General features: G+C 39.0%; 2 protein-coding genes across 3 annotated transcripts in view; one reads left to right on the plus strand and one right to left on the minus strand.

Moving 5' to 3' along the window:
* apc2 (APC regulator of WNT signaling pathway 2) overlaps window positions 1-5,270 on the minus strand; it is a 43,544-nt gene extending 38,274 nt beyond the window's left edge. The window contains exon 1 of the mRNA XM_023954406.2: window positions 5,012-5,270. The gene's annotated coding sequence lies outside the window, so the exon portion shown is untranslated. The remainder of the gene's footprint in view (window positions 1-5,011) is intronic.
* A 5,001-nt stretch (window positions 5,271-10,271) lies between these two features.
* diras1a (DIRAS family, GTP-binding RAS-like 1a) lies at window positions 10,272-16,936 on the plus strand. Of its 2 annotated transcripts, none has more exons than XM_004068137.5 (4): window positions 10,272-10,458; window positions 15,093-15,268; window positions 15,350-15,520; window positions 16,464-16,936. In XM_004068137.5, the coding sequence occupies exons 2-4, from the start codon at window positions 15,131-15,133 to the stop codon at window positions 16,752-16,754; spliced, it is 600 nt and encodes a 199-aa protein (XP_004068185.1). In that variant the 5' UTR covers window positions 10,272-10,458; window positions 15,093-15,130; the 3' UTR covers window positions 16,755-16,936. The 2 variants fall into 2 exon arrangements, with proteins under 2 accessions (XP_004068185.1, XP_004068186.1); XM_004068138.5 differs by lacking the exon at window positions 10,272-10,458 and adding an exon at window positions 13,265-13,458.
* Window positions 16,937-21,903: the final 4,967 nt, after the last annotated feature.

Raw genomic sequence — 21,903 nt, forward strand, 5'->3', positions numbered from 1 at the left:
ACAACAACACCCAAACTTGTTTGCAAATCATAAAAAAAGACTGCGGTTATGACAGAGCACCGTGTACCTCTCAAAATCACTTCAACATCAGTAAGCACAACCAGAATAACCCATATGCCCATATACATATATACTCTTGATTAGAAGATGCACTGTCGTTCTCTGAAAAAAATTAAGGCTTATTAGAGTGCGAACAATATTATATACAATATGGTCATTTTGAAGAAAGTTGAGGTCAGAGTAAAACTATTTTTGCTATAAGGTATTCGTGAACTTTGAACTAAGTGGACGCAGGATAATATGGTAAAATACACAAGTTAGTACCACTTTTGACATCAAATACCTCTAAACTATAACTGCACAAATGCTTCACAGACTTCCAAAACAAACATTATAGTTGTTCTTTACTTAAATTTGTATTTACATGCCACACTTCTAACATTTATGCATGAGTCAGATTTGTTTGACTAGTTGCCAATTTTGACATTAAATGAATAAACCTTAATCAGTAGTCAATTTATCATGTTATACCTTCCAGTAATGTTAGTCATTTTTCAACTCTTGGCACCTTAAAACTATTTGGACTGAGGTTATTTAACAATAAAATTGATCATCCACTTCCTCTCATAATAACAACTTGGGTATACAAACAGCAGGATGAAGGTGACACATTCTGTGGCGTCATGGAGCCTGATGGGGATAAACACAAACTCGTTGTGATGGATCGAAGTCCAAGTGATTGATTAGGCTGGAACAGCTTTAGCTGCACATTCAGTACCAATTCAGTGTAACTGCTTGCATTCAGTGTAAACAGCTGCCTCTTTGTAGCTCTGAGGCTGCTGTGATAACAATGGTTGGCATAGAGACACATAAAAGAACATTTCATTTCCTATTCTAGGATAATTGTGATTCCGGAAGCACACAATGCCATGCCTTAGTCACAATTGCCCTTACGGGTATATAAGGTCTGTATATAGGTGAAAAATGAGCAAATGTGTATGGGGCATGCAGGTGGCCCACAGTAACTGTCAAAGTTGTAGACCGCTTGATGACCCGTAGGGGAAAAATGTTCATGTGCATTATTTTAACATGCATACAGTGGGCTACATGTCATAGTGAACACTTAAGCAACACTTAAGAGTAAGTAAGGATGAAGTAGGGAACTAGTGCACATACCTTACCATAGTTTGCCATAAGGCCACTGTACAACCACATCACCTGTATCCCTTTATCCTTACAAATACTTCATGATACATTTACCCCGCGTATGACAATTTTTTATGAGGTTTATGAGGTTATCTTATGAGCCTGAAGGGAATTGCAAGACACACCTGCACTCCTCTTAAGATGCAGTCGCTTTTTTATACTACCCTCCACGGGCCTGGACAACCCAAAAAACTGCAGTACCCGTACATGTCAACCCCCCCAACGACATTTTTTTTTCCACTTAACAGAATCAGCCCCAAGTAAAAGGCAGGCTTCTGAGCACATGAACTGCAACTTCCCAAACAGCCAGCAACACATAAGTCAGAGCTGGCAGACCTTACTCAACTAATCTGTCAGCACACGTTTTTCATCAACTGTTTCTTGTTCCAGAAAAACTCTCTGTTATGTAACAGCACATCAGCTTTGCCTCCTGCAGCCTTTTTACAGCTCACAGAGGAAGAACTCTGTCCCTGAGGGTTGCTGAGTCAATGATAGAAACCATCACTACCAATAAGGTCAAGGTCATTAAAGGAGTTTTGCTGATACACAAGTGTCAATTCAACATTAAAAGAATGGATCTGAGTCAAGGTCACTTGCTTCTACATCCATACATAACGAAACTGCTGAGATAATTTATTTTATGTGGTCAGGTTAAATATCTAAATTATTTATACCCTTGCCGTCCACTCTATTAGGTACACCGGACAAGTACCGGGTTGGACCCCCCTTTTGCCTTCAGAACTGCCTTAATCCCTCGTTGGATAGATTCAACAAGCCCAAAATGTGCCAAGAAAATATCATACACACCATTACACCACCACCCTGAACCATTGATTCAAGGCAGAACAGATCTGTGCTTTCATGTTGCTGATGCCAACTCTTACTTATATCAGTTTTCTTCCCTATTATAATGCTTGATATGAACTGTACTAGGTCTAAATGCATAAATCCAGTGATTGGGTGGTTAATAATTTGTGTTAACAAACAATTGGACAGGTGTGCCTAATAAAGTGGTCGGTGAATGTAATTGCCAGCTGTGGTGTAAAGTTTGTCTACATTTTAGTATGACTAAATTTGACAAAACTATCTGTTAATAGTCGTGATGTCAAGAAAATGATTTTTGTTTTCTCAAGATAACAGAAAATTGTTTTCCTCCTTTGGGGATCAGGAGAAAAACAAAATAGTTCACTGGCTATGTGAGCCAAAATGGTGAGCACAGGCTCATCACGAATAGATCAACTTATTATTCATGACTTTATTTGTGGCACAACTCAGACATTATGTTAGATTTGTCAGTTAGAAATGTTCAAAATCAACCATTGTCATTCGAGAAGATGAGCAACATTGGTATCTAATTGACAGCTTTTTTTTACACATTGGCTAAAAAAACAAAAATAACATTTCTCAGCAGACATAAATTATCAAATTTGTAATGTAAGGTTAGTTTTCTGCCACTATGAGTTGCAGGTCTGCACTTCAAGGCCATTTGTTACATCAACACAACAATATTTAGCAGCTGTAACGATTTGTAGTTGTTGTTAGCCATTTTCTGAGGAAAGCTTTCATTATTGCATTTTTTAATCAAGCCTAACTGGAAAAATATGATTGCATTCTCAGTCTGAATACACCCTTCAGGTCTCTGGTTGTCAATGTTCACTCACAAACTGCAGGCAGTCTCTCACTATGGAGATGAACAGACTGTCTCCTCCCACACACACACAAGCAGACACACGCCATCACCCAACGTGACAATATTGCCACTGTAGATGCGTCACATTATCTCATTTGTCTTATTTTTGTCTTCATTTTCTTTGTTTGTTCTTCGGGGTGGGGCAGTGGGGCCTGGCATGCCCCCTGGTCTTGTCACTAATCCCTCCTTGCTCACCAAGTGCAGGGAGCGGGGCTCCTTTGTGTGAATTGGTGAATTGGCCACACCCTTCACCCCCATCAGCAGCCTTTACACTTATTTATCATCATCAGCAAAGACGTTTCTGCTCATCTTCATTATTATTTTTACAAACAATCCCGCAGCAGGCCTCTCAATTCTTCTTTCTTACTTCGCCTTTGAGTGACAATTTTGCCCCCACCACATGCTCAAAACCTCACCAAAATGTGCATACACCTAGTACCTGGTAAAATATTTTTGACAAGGGTCAAGAGCCAAAAGCTCTTATGAGACTCAAAGAAACAGTTCAGAATCGACTAACAAAACTAAAACATACGTGTCGGGAACATCCAAAGTAAGCTTTAAAGTTATTATGGGATGGCCATAGGACCTACAGCTTGGCGGCCATGTTGTGACAAAGTGTGCAATTTGGTGATTTTCACAAGAAAACTACAGTTTGAGCGACATTCAAGCAAGGCCACTATCTTGAAATATATATATATTTTTAAATCAGCTTTCATACCTTTTACACTCTTAAACTCCTCCTAGGGATTTTGATCTATCGCCTCCTAACTCCTTAAAGCATCTTTTGGAGACTGCATGGGGAAAAAATTTGTCAAGCTCGGTGACCTATGAAGCTAAAACGAACTGATAAGTCGCCATTTTGAAAAAAGTGGGTTTTTTTTTCATTAAAAATTATTGACTTAAGCAATTATCCAAACATAAGGCTGCTGAGATATGTCATTACAGATGGCAGTATGCCCAAATCTTCTATGTGATAAGCAACTGTGCAAAATGATTGAAAAGGTAACCTGATGAGTGCCAACAAAACCATGAAATGATTTGCTTTTATATACGTTTTGGAGATTTATGAAGGAAAACGGGAAATTCTTTTCAGATTTCAGATCGTAATTAAATTTCAATGTTTTAATATCTTTATTACAATGGTCATAATAATGTGTTTATTGAGGTTCCTCCTAACATTTTTGGTTAGCTAGATGTAAAATGATTAATCGTTGAAAATCCTGCATAATGGTGTCCTAAAGTTAACCACACATGGAACAGGTATTTAAAAAAAAAGAAAAGAGAAGATAATGAAAAGGGAATTTCTAATAAACAACCAAACAAGCAATAAAAAAATAAATTATAATCAAAACACAAAAAAGACAAGAAAATGAATGTTTCTGCAGTTGAACTGCAGAATTGATTAAAAGGCCTTAATTTCCACAAGGCAAAAACTAAGTCTTAAGAAATTTTAAATTTAAACCCTTGTTTTTAAAAAGATTTGTTGTCTCATATATCTTAGCAAGAATGTTTTTTTAATGGCAAAATAATCTTAATTAAAGAACTCATCTCCTAGTGACCTCATTGGCAGATTTTTTTTTTTTGCTTTTTCAAATACCCCTTATGACATTATTTTTCAGGGTGCTGTTTTTACCGTGCAGAGGAAGTAAAAGATTTTAGTCGCTGTTCAGACTGCAGCACATTTCTACTCCTATAGAACAAACAGTAGAGGGTGGTCTGACTGATGACAACGAAACCGCAAACAGCGATGCAAAACACTGGAAAAAGAAGCCAGGGCTGGAACAGACCCAGGAGGCTGGAGATGCTTAGTCAATAATAATAATAATAATCTGATTCTGGATTTGAATCAGAACGACTAAACCAGTTCAGGGCTTATTTTCTGTTTCTTTTTATGTCTTTCCTCCTTTTTGCTGCTGCTGCTGCTTTAATGGCATCAATGATTCATCAGCTCCTCCATCCATCCTCCAACCATCATGGAGGAACACGAAAACACCCTAAAATTCCCATATAAAGGCCAATAATAATAATAACAATAATAATAATAATAATATTAATAATAATAGGGGTTCAAAGGTTTCACAAACACAGGCAGCAGCCTTAAGACCAGACCCTCACCTGACAGTTCAGTCCGCGCCCATCGTCCTGATCGCATCCGACCTGCTCTTATTTATCTTCACGGCGTAAAACCGAGCTGCGCCGAACCAAGCCGCGCCAGATCGAGGGGTGTCGGTTCGGTATCAGACCAAACCGGTCTAAAGTAGAGATAAAGGCGCGGACAAAGCAGGAGCGGCCCAGGAAGATCTCATCGCTCCCAGAGCTGAAGAACACTGATGGAGAGAGGAGGGAGGGAGGGAGGGAGGAGGGAGGAGGAGGGGCGCCAGTGGGACGGGGACGGGGGGGGGGGGGGGGGTGCAATAATTAGAATCTTTGGTAAATGGTAAGTGGCGTATACTTATATAGCGCTTATACAGCGCTTTCTTATGGCAGGCCATTTTAACATCAAAAGGCTAAGTTTGACTATCCGGAATGAACATTGTAGATATCAGCAACGTATTTCTGACTAGTCGTAATTACATTTTGGATAGTTGGAATTGTAATTCAAGATATCTGTAACGTAATTGTGACTAGTCGAAACGACCGATAGAGATATCTATAATTCAGTTTTGCCTAGTCAAAACTGAATTACAGATATCTGCAATGACGTCATTGAAAACGACATTCAACTCGTCACACATCTTAAATGACAATTGTAGATATCTGTAATTCAGTTTTGCCTAGGCAGAATGACAGTTAAAGATATCTCAAACGTCATCACTAGCTCCTCCTGTCTTGCACGGGCTGCAGCATTAAAAAGACGATTAAAAATCGTTTCGCCCGCTGGCTGCTCTACGACGGAGATTTAGGGCCACCAAAAACAGTAAAATCAAAAGATTTTAAGTCCTAAATTAAATTTACGATATTAAGTGGAAGTGAGCATGCAGAGCAGCAGGTGAACGCCACACAGCAGCAGCAGACCGACTAAACTTTGTTGAAGAGGTGAGCTGAATGTTTATTGATAACGTTCTAAATGTTTGGAAATTCGTTAGTTTGATTTATGATTTATTCATGTTTTATTCATTGATGGGTGGTTTGCAGGATCTCTGCAGCCCGAAGCCGTCAGTGTCCCTGCAGATGTCCACCTGAATCCTTTCTTTCTCCATTAAAGACAAGATCTCTACGTTTCTGTGACGCTTCCGTCTGTGGAGGAGCACTTTTTGGCATTTTCAACGTTGTAATGCTAACATAACAGACTATTTTCATTCCTCTTTATTGTTTTATGTTGGATCGGGACGTTTCATCTGGAGGAGAGGTGTATGTAACACTGTTTACTTCTGCATTGGTGTTCGGATGACAGGTTCATGACATAAGGTGACAGATGAACTTCAGGATATGTGAATGAAAATGAGAATAAAGGCTGCAGCGGTTCTCTGCACCCACACGTGTCTCTGAGCTCCTTATTAAACAGATAAAACTCCGCTTTACCGACACCGAACCCCGGAAAGCCGGCTCCACTAATAATCTGATTTTGAGTCGCCAAAAGGTTCAGAATCACTTCGGTTAAAGCTATCCGGAAATAAAGCTAGGCTCCGATAAACGGAAAACTTTGGTGTTTTTCTCTTTTCTTTTCTCTCTTTCCGATCGCGGTCAGAAGCGCAGGGGAGATTTCCTCCGCCGAAGGCGATTCTTCCTCGGGGTTCACTTTCCTGATCGGAACCCTAAACCTCCAGTGCGGATTAAGAACGACTCCAAAAAAGTTATTCTGGGGGGGGGGGGGGGAAACACCTTCTCTTTATTACGGTGCTCCGTCCTCCGAACACACAGTATCAACGCACACACCTCCGCTCCGTACTCACCCCCATCTCAGCACACACACACGCACGCATGCGCGCGCGCACACACACACACACACACACACACACACACACTCCACAACACTTTTATCTCCTAAATTTACGAGATAAAAGTTGTAATTAAAGAAAACAAAACGTTTTTTGTAAACTAGTCCTAAAACCCCGTCGTACTGCTGCAACATGGTGCTAATAGGTGCTAATTACAAGTTAGCAGGTGCAATTTAAATGATTACAACAACACGCTCTGCTCCTCTGCGATGCGGACCTAATTTGCATACAGATATCTGCAACGTCATTTCGCCTACTCGAAACTCTAATTCAAGATATCTGTAATTACATTTTGACTATCCTGAATGAACATTACAGATATCTCAAGTTTCAGATATCTCTATTCAAATTTCATTTCAAGATATCTGTAACTTGATTATAGATATCTACAATTAAATTATGACTATCCCTAACTCCAGTTTGAGATATCTACAACGTCATTTTGACTAGTCACAATTCCAGTTACAGATATCTACAACGTCATTTCGCCTAGTCAAAACTTAATTTAAGATATCTGAAAAGGAACATGTAGATATCTTAAATTGACTTGAATTAAAGATATCTTTAACTTGAGTTTTGACTAGTAAGAATGAAATTGTAGATATCTGAAACTTGAATTACAGATATCTACAATTCAGTTACAGATATCCGTAATTCATGAAGTGGATATCTGCAACTGAATTGTAGATATCTGTAATTGTAAACCCCATAAAAATGAATGGTGAAAGTGATGTCATTTGTCCTAGGAATAATATCTTTGAGGATATCTAAAATTACGATTACGGATAGGAAGAATGTAGTTGCGGATATCTGAAATGTTCTTTTTGACTAGGCAAAACTCAAATAAAGATATCTGCAACACACATCCAGTCTAGCCTTTTAATGTTAAAATGGCCTGCCATACTTTCTACCTTCTTACGAAGGCCCAAAGCGCTTTACAGCCACAGTTCCATTCACCCATGCACACACACATTCACACACGGCTCCGCTGCCAAACACTGGCGCCAACCTCCCACCAGAGGCAAGGTGGGGTTCAGTGTCTTGCCCAAGGACACTTCGACACATGGGTGTGCAAGGCGGGAATCGAACCTGCAATCTTATGATCATGGGTCGACCGCCCTACCGCTGCACCACGGCCGCTTTGAGCTAATAAGACCAATTTCAGCACGTACAATTTTTTACTGTTATAGATTTTATATGCAAAGCACTTCGAGGTGCTTTTTGGCAAGAAAGGTGCAAATGTAAATAAAGTTGAATTTGAATTTCTTTGACATTTCAGAAGAAATCAAAATTATCTGTCCAATAGCAAACTACGGCCTGGGGTCATATACGGCCTGTTAAACTATGTAACCCGGTCCACCAACCTGGAATGAATAATATAATCTTTAGTAATGTTACATTTTCCCTGCATTTCAGATGCCTCCCCATAGATGGTGCTCTACAGAAACATTGACCTTTGTTTATGTGCAAAGTTACTTTAGCATTGGAAGAATTGTTGCTATTCTGATGCTCATGTGTGTTTTTGGATCATTCCAAAGCGCAAGAACACATAATTTCTTCAACCCTTGTCTAGTGGGGTCATCTAGACCCACTAGACAATGCGCTGAACCTTTTTTCTTCAATGATTTATGATCTTCACTGGTGTCCATGGATTACATGAACTCCTCTCCACCTTTATCCACCTTTGTCATGGTAGGGAGAACACGTCAATGATCATCTTGACCGCATAGGATAGCACAAGGGTTAAGTTTGAGTCTTCCCGGAGGGATATCAACCCATCGGCACCAAAACGAGAACAAATCTCAAAGTTTGGAAACAAAAACTCCAAAAATGTTCTGTTTGAAAAACTAATTATATATATATATATATATATATATATATATATATATATATATATATATATATATATATATATATATATATATATATATATATATATATATATATATATATATATATATATATTTATGGTAACGCTTTCTTGTCCAACTTCCACATTTTTCTCTTATTTTTGTGCACAAAATGCCAAATTTAGGAGCAAAAATGACTAATAAAATGCTCATTTTTGACCATCAAAGACCAGATTGTAGTTTGAGCGCGCAAAATACTTATTTGTGGCCACAAATGCTTAATTTGAAGGATTGTTTCATTAATGTTATGTCCAGAGCTCCATACTGTTCGTTTTTTTAGATGTCTTTTTTAATTAATTTCTGTTTTTTGTTGTGTTCTACTGTAGTTCAATTCAATTCAGTTCAATTTAATTTTATTTGTATAGCCCAGTATTTACAACAATAATCATCTCAATGGGCTTCATACCGGCAATTGTGTAATAAACATGACTCAGAAAGAACTGCAGTGTTTCTTGGTCACCACCAGGGTGCGATATTGTCTACACAAATTGCTTTCCAAACTTGCAACATGCAAGACAGGACAAAGGGACAACACTGACATAAACAAATGTGTGGTAGTTTGTTTTAATAAGTCCATTTAAATATGACAGTGTATTCCTAAAAAGACCCAATTAATAAATATCAACAAAAGCAATACGCATTTTTTATTTAATTTGTTTTTTTTGTTTTTTCTTTTTCTTTTTTGAATCCTATACTCTTGCAATGAAATCAGAGATTTTCCCTGGAGTGTGTTCGTTAAAAATAAAACACAAGTCGGTGTTGTAACAAATTTGTGAATGATCAAATGTGAAATGCAGGTAAACTGGACTAAAATAACAAACACCAAAGCATCTCTGTCATGTGAGCTGCATTGAAAGCTGCTTGATTATTTTTGTCCTGTACTATTTTCTCCTTGTGACGTTTCTTAATGACGGAGGTGAAGGTGTGAAAGAAAAATGATATTTTTCTTTGCTTTGGATGTAAATTCCTGTTGGCCGCAGGAGGAGTTCTTCAAATTAAAAGCCAAAACATTTTATTTGTTCATCATGTATTTCTTGACGGTCTAAGTTAAAACTGTTTTGCGGTTCTAATTTCACTTGTTTTGGTTTTGTTTAGGTGTTAATTGTGGATCAGGTTGCAGTAGCATGTTATGTGTCAATTTTGTGGGTATTTAACCCAGTTTATGTTTAGTAATGCACTAACCACGCAAAACATTTATTTTAAAGCTAAAATTAAGTTTAAGGTCATGGAGTTGCTGGCACTTTGACGTAATAGGTGAAGATGTATTATTGCATGGTTCCATTGGGATTGATTGGCTTGATCTGGAGTTGAATTGGTTCTACTTTCAAGGTTACGTAACACTGCAGCACTATAACGTATATTGCGATCTCAGGACAGCAATAGTGTGAGGTGATCAATTACAATATCAAGTCAATGAGGTACAAATGCAATTTAGAAGAAACTTTTATTGTGAAAATCCAACGAAGAAATCCAAGCGGAAGTTTTGTTTTTGCCACCGAAGCCGTGGAGGTGATGGAGCAAGGAGGAGGAGGAGGAGGAGGAAAAGCGCTGCATTGTGCCGACCAGCAGCAGGTCTGACAATGGTGATGATGATGATGACGATGCGGATGGTGTGAGTCAGAGAGTGGAGGACTTGAGATGCTCACAGCCCCGCCGGAACAGACCAAAGCCCGCGCGCAGGGAGAACCGAGCGGATCCGCGGAGACAAAGTCAGGTGAGTCCGCAGACGTCTCACCCACGGTGGCCGACACGCACAGACCAACCCGCATATGCAGCCGGACAGTGGGGTGTTCCTCCGCTGCTTCGGTGTGCTGCCACTAGTGTTCGTGCGCGTTTATGACATGACGAAAGACGCGCACGTGCCCAGCTGTGCGCGCTCCAGAGATCCCTCTTACTATTGAGCGCAAGTCACACAGATTAACGCAATGTGAGGAGGTAATGAGAGAGGAGCCTCGGCTGATAGAAATTGAGAAAAAAGCAGCTGATGAGTGAGCACGTGCGTGCGGGCGCGTGGCCACTGCGGTTTGAAATATCAGCATTTCAACACCGATATTCCTGCTTCTGTCTGATATTTCTGCTGTAGTCATCCCTTAGTTCATGCAGTCAGCCAAGTGTCCCACCTCTCACTCCCATCAGTCAGTCCCAAGGTCCCGCATTCAAAACTAGACTGGACCCAGCTGTTGCAACCATTCTTTCATATCATGTTTGATATGCATTCCCAGTATCTCATTAGGACGATCAAAACCTTACTTAAATAGCCATTATATAATACTTTGTCCGTGTTTCCTGCCCTGCAGTTCATTATCATTCCACTAGGGGCAGTAGAAGGGCTTTCAAAATGTCTGCTTCCTTAAAATCTTAAGAACACTTTTGGCAAGAAAAGTTTAGCTAATTTTCCAAACTTTAAGTTGAGAATAACTCCTCTGTTGTTAATCATTTTAATAAATGACTTCTTGATGTATTCAAAGAATGGAGAATGTATTGATAATTCCTTTTTGAAAGCATGTTAAAAATGTGTGGATCAAATTTGTAACGGCGGGTAAATAAGTTGCTTTTTTTTCTTGAATACTCACATCAATATTTTTCTTTTACTAACATTGTTGTGAGCAAAAACGTAACAAATCTCCCAAAATATTATAATTAGTTCGAGCTACGTAGCTAAAGCCATGTCCACACCACCCTTAGCAATGCTCCTTCAAGTGACCACCTTTAATAAAAAGTACATTTTCCATTATTCTGTTCATTTTGTAGTATAAATGCTTTCATGACACAAAAGCCTCATTATTATGGTAAAGAGGTACTTAAGTACCTCTTTACCATAATAAGGATACCATCAAAGCAGTGATTCAACAAGATTCTGGGCTCCAACTCCTGCTGTGAGGACATAGATGACATAGATGACATAAATAACGACAATGTTTCCTGTAACTGTCAGAGATGAGAAAATCTGGATGATCAGTTTTATGCTTTTGCAGCGATTGTCAGATTTACAAATAGTGTTACCGTTGTGGGCGTAGTTAAATAAATAAAAGGGTTTGTGTCTGTCTATTGGAGGCTTTTGACTGAAACAAAAGTGATCCTGTCAATAATTGCACTGGCATTCAGGGCAAAGCCGGGAACCAAAACCAAGTCTGGTTGATCAATGCTGGTACAACACATCTGTTAGTGTCTTTGTTTTCCTGACGTAAATGAAGCTCCATGGTTTACTGACTCCCATGTTTTATTCTTAAAACCTGCAGTCACGTGGCTGCAATTTTACAGTGTTATCATTTGAGCTGGGAATGACCTTCATATTTTCCACACTATAGGGTACAATTAAAAGTCTTAGTTAAAAAAAGCAACAACAATACACCTTATAATCCGAACCATGCCTTGGTTTCCCAGCGAGAATCCATTCCTTTGATGCTTCTCGTGCTTTTAATAAGAATTCGGTTTCATGGGAACTCCAGCCTGGTTTAACCCTTTTCTTTATTTTTGTTTTAAGCATAAAGTTACTAGAAGTTATATTCTCATACAGAAAATATAACTAAAGTCCAGTTTTCTTATTGTGTTTCTTTTTTTTAATTTTCATGTTGTTTTTCTCTAAATTAGTTTTGCTTTCTGAAATGTTGCTTTTTTTACTGAAACTGGAAAAAATATGTTCTATGGGACACCGCTTCATCACTTCAACCAAAAGTTATTTGACACGAAGTGATTCAGTGATGTCCCATGGTAACTTTCTTTACCATATTGTGTTTCATTTTTTTTTTACATTTCATTTAAAAAAAGACAGTTTTCAGGGATAATTTAAAGCACACTTGAACAGCATAGCAATATAAATATAACACTAATAGCAATATTATGAGAAATGAAATTAGAAACTGTATAAATTACTGCATTTGAAATTAAATCAAGAGAAGTTAGGTGAAAGGGTGGTTTAATAAACGAAATTAAAGCAATTTTGACTTAAAACATGTCTGATCACAGTTCAGTCATCAATTTGCAAGAATATCACTAGAAGTGGAAGCAAAAATAGTTCTAGCTGTTCAAATGTGTCTGAACACTAAGCTAAGTGTGTGTTTGTAGTAACAGTAGGTCTTAAACATTTTAGATCTGTGCGTCCAGCTCTGCAGACCGCTCAGTTTCTGGTGTTTTCCTTGCTGCCTGCCTCCGCACAGGAAGTGACACCAGAAGACGTGGGCAGGCGGGGTAACCATGGCAACCGGCCTTGTCGGTGATGAGTCGTTTGTGCTACTCTCTCAGTACACAAATATCTGCAGTCCGTCTGTCACCGTTGCTCCTCCTCGCATTTGACCCCACAGCTCACACACAGACGCACAAAGACATCGCATTGTATCACTGCTGTGGTTATTCAGCAAACACACGGGGGGGTGGGGACTGTCAGGAGGCAGGTGTGTGCTTATTGTAGAGAAAGCTTAACGAGGGACTGATTTGTTGACGTGAGTGTGTGGTGCAGATAAGGAGGTGATGACGTCAGTTGAAGAAGTTAGTATGACTAGAGACACCCGCAGCTCCACTACAAACAAGAGAGACCAGTTTTACCCGCAAGGCTGAGAAGACTGAGGAAAATAATGTTCGTGGCATTTTTAGCATGTTCTTGTGGCATTTTTCCCATGATGGAGGACACAAATGAAGAAAAATAGGCTTAAAATTGCATTTCTGAGGATTTCCTTATTTAGATTGTTGGGATTCAGGAGCAGAGAACTAGATCCAGGTACGTCTTTGATTTTGCTTGTCTGAGCTGGCACCTGGCTCATAACTATACGCTGGGTAGCTCCAATATTGCTCACCATTGTCGTTGCACCTGTAATGTTAGGTTGGGGGTGCGAGAGGCTGTAAGTTAGCGGGGGAGTGTGTAATCAGATGGGTAATGGGAAGTGGAGGCGGCCTTGCTCCATCCACAACTCAAACTCAAATTTCTTATGAACTCCTGCATCTCTGCTCAAACTATGTCCAAGAATTACATATTTTTGGCTAACAATGGCATAATCATTGATAAAAGAATACTGGAAACACTTTTACAAGAGGTGATTGGAGTAGGTAGGACTTTAAAAAAAACCTCTTTCTGAATAGTTTTGAACTCTTTAGACCTCCTCTTCAATTTTCTTACATGCAAAAAGTAAGTAAACCAGCATAAAATATGAAAAGGAAAAACCCTAAGTAGTTTTCAGAAGTTCCTACCAATGTTATTAAGAGCTGGATAAGCTGGAGAAAAATAAGTTTCTTGGTAATCACATCTGGAATCCTCTTCTTCATTTCTTTGCTTTATATATAAAGTCCCACAGTTTGGTTTAAGTTAGTGCTTTTTTTTTTTTTTTTTTTTTTAATTGTGAAATATCTTAAACGATAGCAAAACAATGGGCTGTAGTACACAATAGTTTAAAAAAATATAATGAAATTGTTCTCATTCGTAATTAGTAATGACCCAAGTGTCAAACTTCTGGTTACTTTCTGTTCGTGGTAAAGAGATTGTTGTAGAATTATCTTTGTTAATGTTTGAATTACCATAATACCTCATAAAAACTACCACACTGCGGCAGTTCGCCATTTATACTTAGCAAGGAAGGCATGGCGGTTGCCTTAGATACACCCTGCTACACTGGGTCTCACATCCTGATCGTGTGATATCCGTTTCCTGCATTTTATATACCCAAATGTAAAACTATTAAATAACTCGAATAAGGGGGAGATGTGCAGGGAAATTTAGTTTTTTTCTGGGAGAAATATACACTTGGTAATCTGATTACCGGTACTTATTATTAGATATCCAATAAAGTTCTTTGTTTTAGTCATCTATTAATCTATTCTAAAAGTGTTCCCAGTGGTCTTTTAATTATGATTGTGCTGTTTTTAGCCCTAATCAAAAACATGATGTCGTTTTCTAGGTCATAGTTTCTGTAGAGTAGCAGACATTCATTGGAAATTTGCCTCTCAGTTTTGGGCTGCAATATTGGAGCGGAGCAACTCTGCCCCCTTTCGTCCCACCGTTGCTCAGAGCTTAGATCAGGGAGCTTGTGTTGTACTTTCTACATTACATATACACTCTTTTTTAAACTGCATTTTTGTCTGCTCCTGATTCTCAACGCTTTGAGTAAAGAAATACTCAGAAAAGCAGTTCTATGCTTAATTTTCTTTAGATATGTCCTCCATCATGAGAAAAGATGCTACAAGAACTTGTTAAAACCCCATTTGTATTGGAGTTGGTCTTTAAAAACATTAACCTATTGTGTTTACATGGTCACTTAAAGAATCCGACAACTCTAGAAATCCAATGATGCCTTAATATTTTGTGTGCATGTAAAGGGGGTAGTGAATAACCTGTCTGTCCTCTTGCTGCTCCATCTACAGCTTCAAGTGACTGAGCCAGGTGGACTCCAAGTCCCAGAATGCCCGAGCAGAGTAATGACTACAGGGTGGTGGTGTTTGGAGCAGGTGGGGTGGGGAAGAGTTCCTTGGTTCTCCGGTTTGTTAAAGGCACCTTCAGAGACACCTACATCCCCACGGTGGAAGACACTTACACGCAGGTGGGAGTCAGTTGATGCACGACTTTGTTTGGTGTCAGGAGCATGCAGGAGACCGGTATCACACAATTGTTGTCTCTGCAGGTGATAAGCTGTGATAAGAGCGTGTGCACGCTGCAGATCACAGACACAACAGGAAGCCACCAGTTTCCTGCCATGCAGCGTCTGTCCATCTCCAAAGGCCACGCCTTTATCTTGGTGTACTCCATCACCAGTCGACAGTCAATAGAGGAGCTCAAACCCATCTACCAACAGGTCAGTCTTAACCTGCTGTTTCCGTAACACCAGAGCTTTAGCTTCAGTTTGACATTCTTTGACCTACTCTTTAACCATTGACGCAATTACCGTTGGTTCTGTCGTGGAGAAAAGGATGCATATTGGCTTTGTATCAATAAGCAACACTTTATATTAGTAATGAGTTGCATATCAGTGCTATTCCAACATAAGAATCTGCTTTTCTCTGTCTCAGAATCAGCGAGTTACATTACGTCAAAGACTGTGTATTATTTAGTTGTCGCCATAGATATATCTGGTGTTAAAGGGTTAAAAAGACACACCTGCTCTTCCAGAGAGAAAGATTGTACTGTTCATTCCATGGCTGCGGCCATTTGTCAATGGATATTGCATTTTTGTGTGTCTGTGATTAGTCAGTCACATAACATTGATGGAAAATAAGGAGTCTAGAGTGGGTGGGGTTCTGTTTTCTATATTGCTACCATGTAATTGCGACCAATTACACAATAACGCACAGAAGGTTTTTGAGCTGCTTTGGTCCAAGAAGGCACTGTGGTTCAATGGTTTCCCCTAATTGGGTTGTTATGGAAAAAAACACTGCCAAGATTTTATATTGTTCAATTTACAATTTTACAGTTTACAAGTTCCATTTACAATTTTACAGTTTACAAGTTCAATTTACATGTTTAAGTTTAGTTGCTTCTGTTAAGTTTATGTGCATCTAGTTCACGTCCCAACTCTGGTATCCAGAATTTTGGGTCCACCTCCACCGATCCTCTAAAACTGCCAACTGATGGTTGAAATTTTGAGGTTTTGCTAATCTGGCTTCAGCTAGGGCTGCAAATTAACCAACACCTGATTCAAACCAAAATAAAACTGTAGTTTGGGGACTCTTGCATTGTAGATGTTCTGGAGACATACTAACATGCACACTCAATAATTTTCCTTTTTTTTATCTCTGTAGATTCTGGCCATCAAAGGCAGTGTAGAGTCCATTCCCATCATGCTGGTTGGCAACAAGAGTGACGAAACAGCCCAGCGTGAGGTGGAGAGCAAGGAAGGCGAAGCTCAGGCCACAGCCTGGAAGTGTGCCTTTATGGAGACTTCGGCTAAGACAAACTTCAACGTGAAGGAACTGTTCCAGGAGCTACTGGCACTCGAGAAGAAGAGGGACATGAGCCTGAGCATTGACGGCAAACGCTGGGGGAAGCAGAAACGAACAGACAAGCTGAAGGGGAAGTGCAGCGTCATGTAGAAGGAGCTGCACTGGACTGAAGAGGAGGCAGCACTGATTTAGTGGAGACTTCCACTAAGAATGAACTTTGGAGCCCAGATAAACAAACTCAACTAACACCGGAAACGTTTTCACTTCATGTCCTGAACATTTTGTGGTCCAAAAAAATAAAGAAACTATGTTTATAACTTCTTCACCTTAAACCACTGGTTTGTTTTAGTTATATTTGTCTTCATTCTGAACTAAAAAAAAAACACGGAAGCGTGTTTAATTTGTTCTAAAATATTCCATGCATTTTGGCTTTACCAAAAATCCTCTGTGTAATATTTCCATAATATCTGCCTTGATTATTATGCTTAATCATTTTCAACCACTGTTACCTTATTGCACAGGTGTCAAACTCCAGGCCTCAAGGGCCAGTGTCCTGCATATTTTCTAACCAATCTGCCATTGAAGCTCCTTATTTGCCAAACACACCTGATCCAAGTAATCAACAGCAGATGAGGCAGGATTTCTGAAAAACCAGCAGGAGGTTGGCCTTTGACACCCCTGCCTTATTTGCTTGCTACATGGTTTTTCCTTGGCATCAGCTTCTTACATCTGGCAAACCTGGGGGCTGAAACGCATCGAAGCAACATTTTTTTGCTTTCATGCTCTGTGATGTCACTAGAGACTACAGGGGCTGAGAAGGGCTCCAGTAAAGAACTTGAATGGCAACTTGTTGCTTTAAATGCAATGCACTGATCAGAGTTTTGTTGTCTTTTGTCTAGAAATAGGTGAATAAGTCATTGTGTTTTCACAGTCTGGAATGATTGGTTCATACTTGATATCCAGCCACTACTTGTGGAACTTGAAGGGACAAACCCAACCAGAACGGCTGGTTTGAGACGTGGTTTGACTTTTGTAGGAAGCAGGTTCAAAAGTAGGATAATATCCCTCATATCAGTCTGTTTTTAGCCCAATTAGTCTTTACCTAAAGCATCACTAGATAACCAATGACAGTCAAAACTGTGAACCATAAAACTAGTAATTTGCGATTAATGTTAGCATCACATCTGTTTTTATCTAATTTAGTCTGAAAGTTTTCTAAAACTGTTGTCCATTTTAGCTTAAATTTCAGCTTATATTAAACCTTAGTCACATGCACCCGTAGACAGAGTTGACCTATATAGGTTTTTGGGTTATCAGGGCGGGTGGAAGGTCATTGATAGTAGCGGCCATATTGTAAGTGGAGTACAGGTGTGTCTTGCATTTCCTTAGAGGCTCATCCCTTGGCTCATCCCAATTTTCGTACGTGTGGTAAGTGTATCGTGAAGTATTTGTAACGATAATATTAAGTTACACGTACTTACGATGTATGGGTGGTGTTGTCATTTGATGCTTTTTACACCACTCTAGTTATTAGTGAGGTGCGAGTACTGGCTCCTTACTGACCACTCAGATGCCGCATGCACTGTAGGATGCCCACACAAACTACCGTGGTAGTCAAATTTTCTAATTTACGTCTACGTAAATCTACGTTCACACCGGGCGTGTGTGTCACATGTTCAAGATTGCGCTTAATGCGGGTTCTTAAACTTGGTTATAGCATAAGATTTTAACAATGGACTGTTGCTACCAGACACCAGCGCGTGTGCCAACATTTGGAAGAGGCTTGATGCAAAATGTTGAAGCGGTGCAAATAGTGCTCCAGGCTTCTTCTATCACAGCTCTATTCTGACAAAATTAAGGACTTTGTGTCATATAGTTCTGGCTGGGCAAAAACTACAATTATTAATTTCTCCCTCGTGATCAATAGATTCACAGTTGGCACTTCCATGAATTAAAAAGGACAGCACCCGCACATCCCTACCAAATCCGAGTCCCGAGTTAGGGACCCATTAGTTCAAATTTCAATTTCCGTTCAATGACCACGTGTTTTGTTTGTCGAACCCTAAAGCTGACCTAAAACCTTGCAAACTGTAGTTACACCCAAATGTGAGAGTGTTGAAATCGCGCATGTTGCGGGCGCGTAAAGCCTTCCCTTGCATGATAAGAGGAAAGTAGCAATTTGCAATATCAGTGATCAATTTGGCAATGACTATATAACTTGCGAAAGATGAACTAAAAGCAAAACAAATAGATGCATCATTTCCATTTCACTGCAACAGCTTAATTTAAAGAAGAGTCAACATAACTTAAATTGCACTCCAAATGACCCTCTACTACATAGGAGCCGAACAATTAACATAAAAGGGGTTCACTCAATTGTTCAATGATATAAAGGAGTCCATCCGGATTGATCGAATGCATAAAGGGATTTATTTTATTCGTTAAGTACTTCAAGCTGCCATATGACTGTTTTAGCACATTTAAGGGAACCATTTATTGCAAATTTTGCAGACTTTTGCGCATTGCATATGCGCATTGCACAGTTATTAAAGACACCAGAAAACTAATGTGCAGTGGGAAAAGAAAGAGTCTGCACGAAGTTTCAAACCTTTGCAAAGGGAGAGCCAGGGTCGTCTACAGAAAACAAGTGCTCCGCTTCTGTTCTGACCTGCTCTGCTCTGTGCCATTTTGTGCACGCACATTAGTATTTTAGTATCTTATTTTCCTACTACTAATTTGTGGCCACAAAATATATTGTTCAGACAAAATCCTAATTCTTCCACGTAAAATGCTACTTTGTGGCCACAGAATGCGAATTTATGCCTAAAACGCTAAGTTGGAACACAAATGACTTATAAGATGCTAATTAATGGCCATAAAATACTTAAATGTTACCACAGGTGAATGATTTTAGGGATTCTTTTTTTTCTTTTGAATGTCAAGTCGAAGGCTCCAAATTCAAGTTTAATTTGGATTGTAGAAAACAATTTTTTGATGATGGTGATTATAAAAAATAATTAAAAAAGGTATAATTTGCTTTTCAACATTTAAACCCATTTGGGGTACTTCAATTAAAGGCCTATTTTTTTTTAAAAAAAAGGAAAGGTTTAGTTACTTCTGAATTATACAGAATTAAACCAAAGAATCTCTGAACAGTTTTTCAGATTCTTCCTATTCCAAACAGATGCATGGATTTCATTTCAGCTGCCAATTTTATGTCATACCAGCAAATTCAGTTCCACCTAACTGGAAATTTTAGTTTAGCTGGGTTTGCCTGACAAATCTGTTTTTTTGGAATTTTAATAGTACAAAAATATATTACTAAACCCTGGCCTCCAAAAAAGCCACAATTTAAATGATGACCCTACAATTTAAATGATTGGACTTTTTTTTTTTAACAAATGACATCATGTCTTTATTTTAAAGAAAAGTCATATTTGATTTAAGGATATAGCCACCAACATTATTAACAATGTACAATCCATCCATTCATTTTCCAAACCCTAGGAATCCTTTCTGGCGTCACAGGGTTGCTGGAGCCTATAACCGATTAAGTGTTGGGTGAGGGGGGGGGGGGGGGGGATACACCCTGAACAGGTCATCAAGCTGTTGCACGACCACACACAATTACACTGAAAATTTGGATCCCCATAATCTGATCTCTGCTAAAATAGGAATGTATTTGCTGCCATCTGCTGGATAAAAGCTCACATTGCTGCCAGAGAACTGCTGTTACTCAGCAAAAAAGATTAAAAAATAAAAAGGGGGCAGAAAAAAAGCAGCATTTATAATATGTAAAGAAAACCAAACTACATCTCATAACTCTTCAGGGGAAACATTTCCTCACGGGGGGTCACTGTTGTGTTGACACTGGCTGCAGAAAGGAAACTGCTTGCTTTGATTCTTGTTTGTCGTTACCAAGTACCAAACTCAAACATATCCAGAAAAAAACAGTACGTTTGTTTGAAAAGTCAGCAGATTGAGTCACTGCAGAGGACAGGATGTCTGAGTTCAAACCTGAACAATCTACGCAGCCCGAGGTCACAGGAAGCTCCAAATATGGGGGAAGATTAGGCACAATCAGCTTGTTGAGTAGGTCTTGTAGGTCTTTCAAATATTAGTCTAAACATTGGGACTGAACACCTTGTAAAAAATGTAACAAGAGAAAATAAAGAGAAAAAATATTTAACTTTTCAAAACATTTAATTTTCAGCTAAGATAATGAATGAAAAAGAAATAAACTAATAAAACCTCCACCTTCCATTTCTGAAGGTTTGATTGCCTATGCTTCATTTTATTAATCGTGACCCAAGCTCTTAAACTGACATACATGTATTACCGTCATGTCCGGGGAGTGGCCTTGGTTTCTCTGTTTTTGAAAAACAAACTAAGATATTATGAGGCTTGTCGATGTGTTTTGAAAAAAAAAGATATTCACATGCTTTGATTCTTTTTTCTAATGGATCCTTGTGTTTTGAGTAACTCAGAAAATGTTTGAATAGAAAAAAATGACAGACTTTATAGGAAGAACCTGTCAAAACCGTACAGAAAAAGTGTTGTAAATCAGGATGTTAAGTAAATTAATCTCAAAATTATCTTACTGACCATTTCTTTAATCAAATCGTTGTAAATCAGGGGGAGCAGATAAAAAAATGTCATTAGAAAAGGGTTAATGGGGACATAGAAATTACACTGTGCACACCACAAACTCCCCATGCTGCTCCTTTCTGATGCCTCCACTTGCAGACAAACAGATCCATGCACGTCTTTGTTTTCCTCACCCGAGTTGGCATCTGGCTAAAACTGTACAGCCGGAAAGCTCCAACATCGCTCACCATTTTTGTTGGACCGATACTTCCAGGTTGGGGGTGTAAGGGGCTGTAAACTAGTGGGAGAGAGTGTAAAAAGAAAGTGGGGGGGAGCTTACTATGCAGCAACGGTCCCGCCTACAAAACTCTGCAGAAACTATGTCCTAGAAAACTATTTTTTTTCTCCTATATTTTGGCAATAACAGCATATTCATAATTAAATGCCCCTTGGGAATGCTTTAATAATAGATCAAAAAATTATCAGAGTGGAGCTTTAATGCAACTTTGCTGCCTCCAGTGCGGAAATTCTCTATAAACAAGCATGAATTCAGGTAGGAAAGCACAGCTTTGCAGTGAGTACTTAGTGACTAAATAATGCCAATATTGCACAATGAAACATGGACCAGATTCACACGGGGTGCAAACATTTGAGTATGACACTAAGCTATGTTCTGCACAAACAACTTTTTTCCTCCTCAACTTAACTTTAT

The sequence above is a fragment of the Oryzias latipes genome, chromosome 4 (genome assembly GCF_053564925.1).
Source record: "Oryzias latipes strain Hd-rR chromosome 4, Olatipes_Hd-rR_3.1".
Taxonomy (NCBI): Eukaryota; Metazoa; Chordata; class Actinopteri; order Beloniformes; family Adrianichthyidae; genus Oryzias; species Oryzias latipes.

What these genes read in the sequence shown, in the direction of transcription:
- diras1a (XM_004068137.5), top strand. Translation starts at nt 15,131, where the DNA reads ATGCCCGAGCAGAGTAATGACTACAGGGTGGTGGTGTTTGGAGCAGGT. An exon ending in TGGAAGACACTTACACGCAG is followed by an intron (nt 15,269 to 15,349) that starts GTGGGAGTCAGT and finishes TTGTCTCTGCAG; the next exon opens with GTGATAAGCTGTGATAAGAG. An exon ending in TCAAACCCATCTACCAACAG is followed by an intron (nt 15,521 to 16,463) that starts GTCAGTCTTAAC and finishes TTATCTCTGTAG; the next exon opens with ATTCTGGCCATCAAAGGCAG.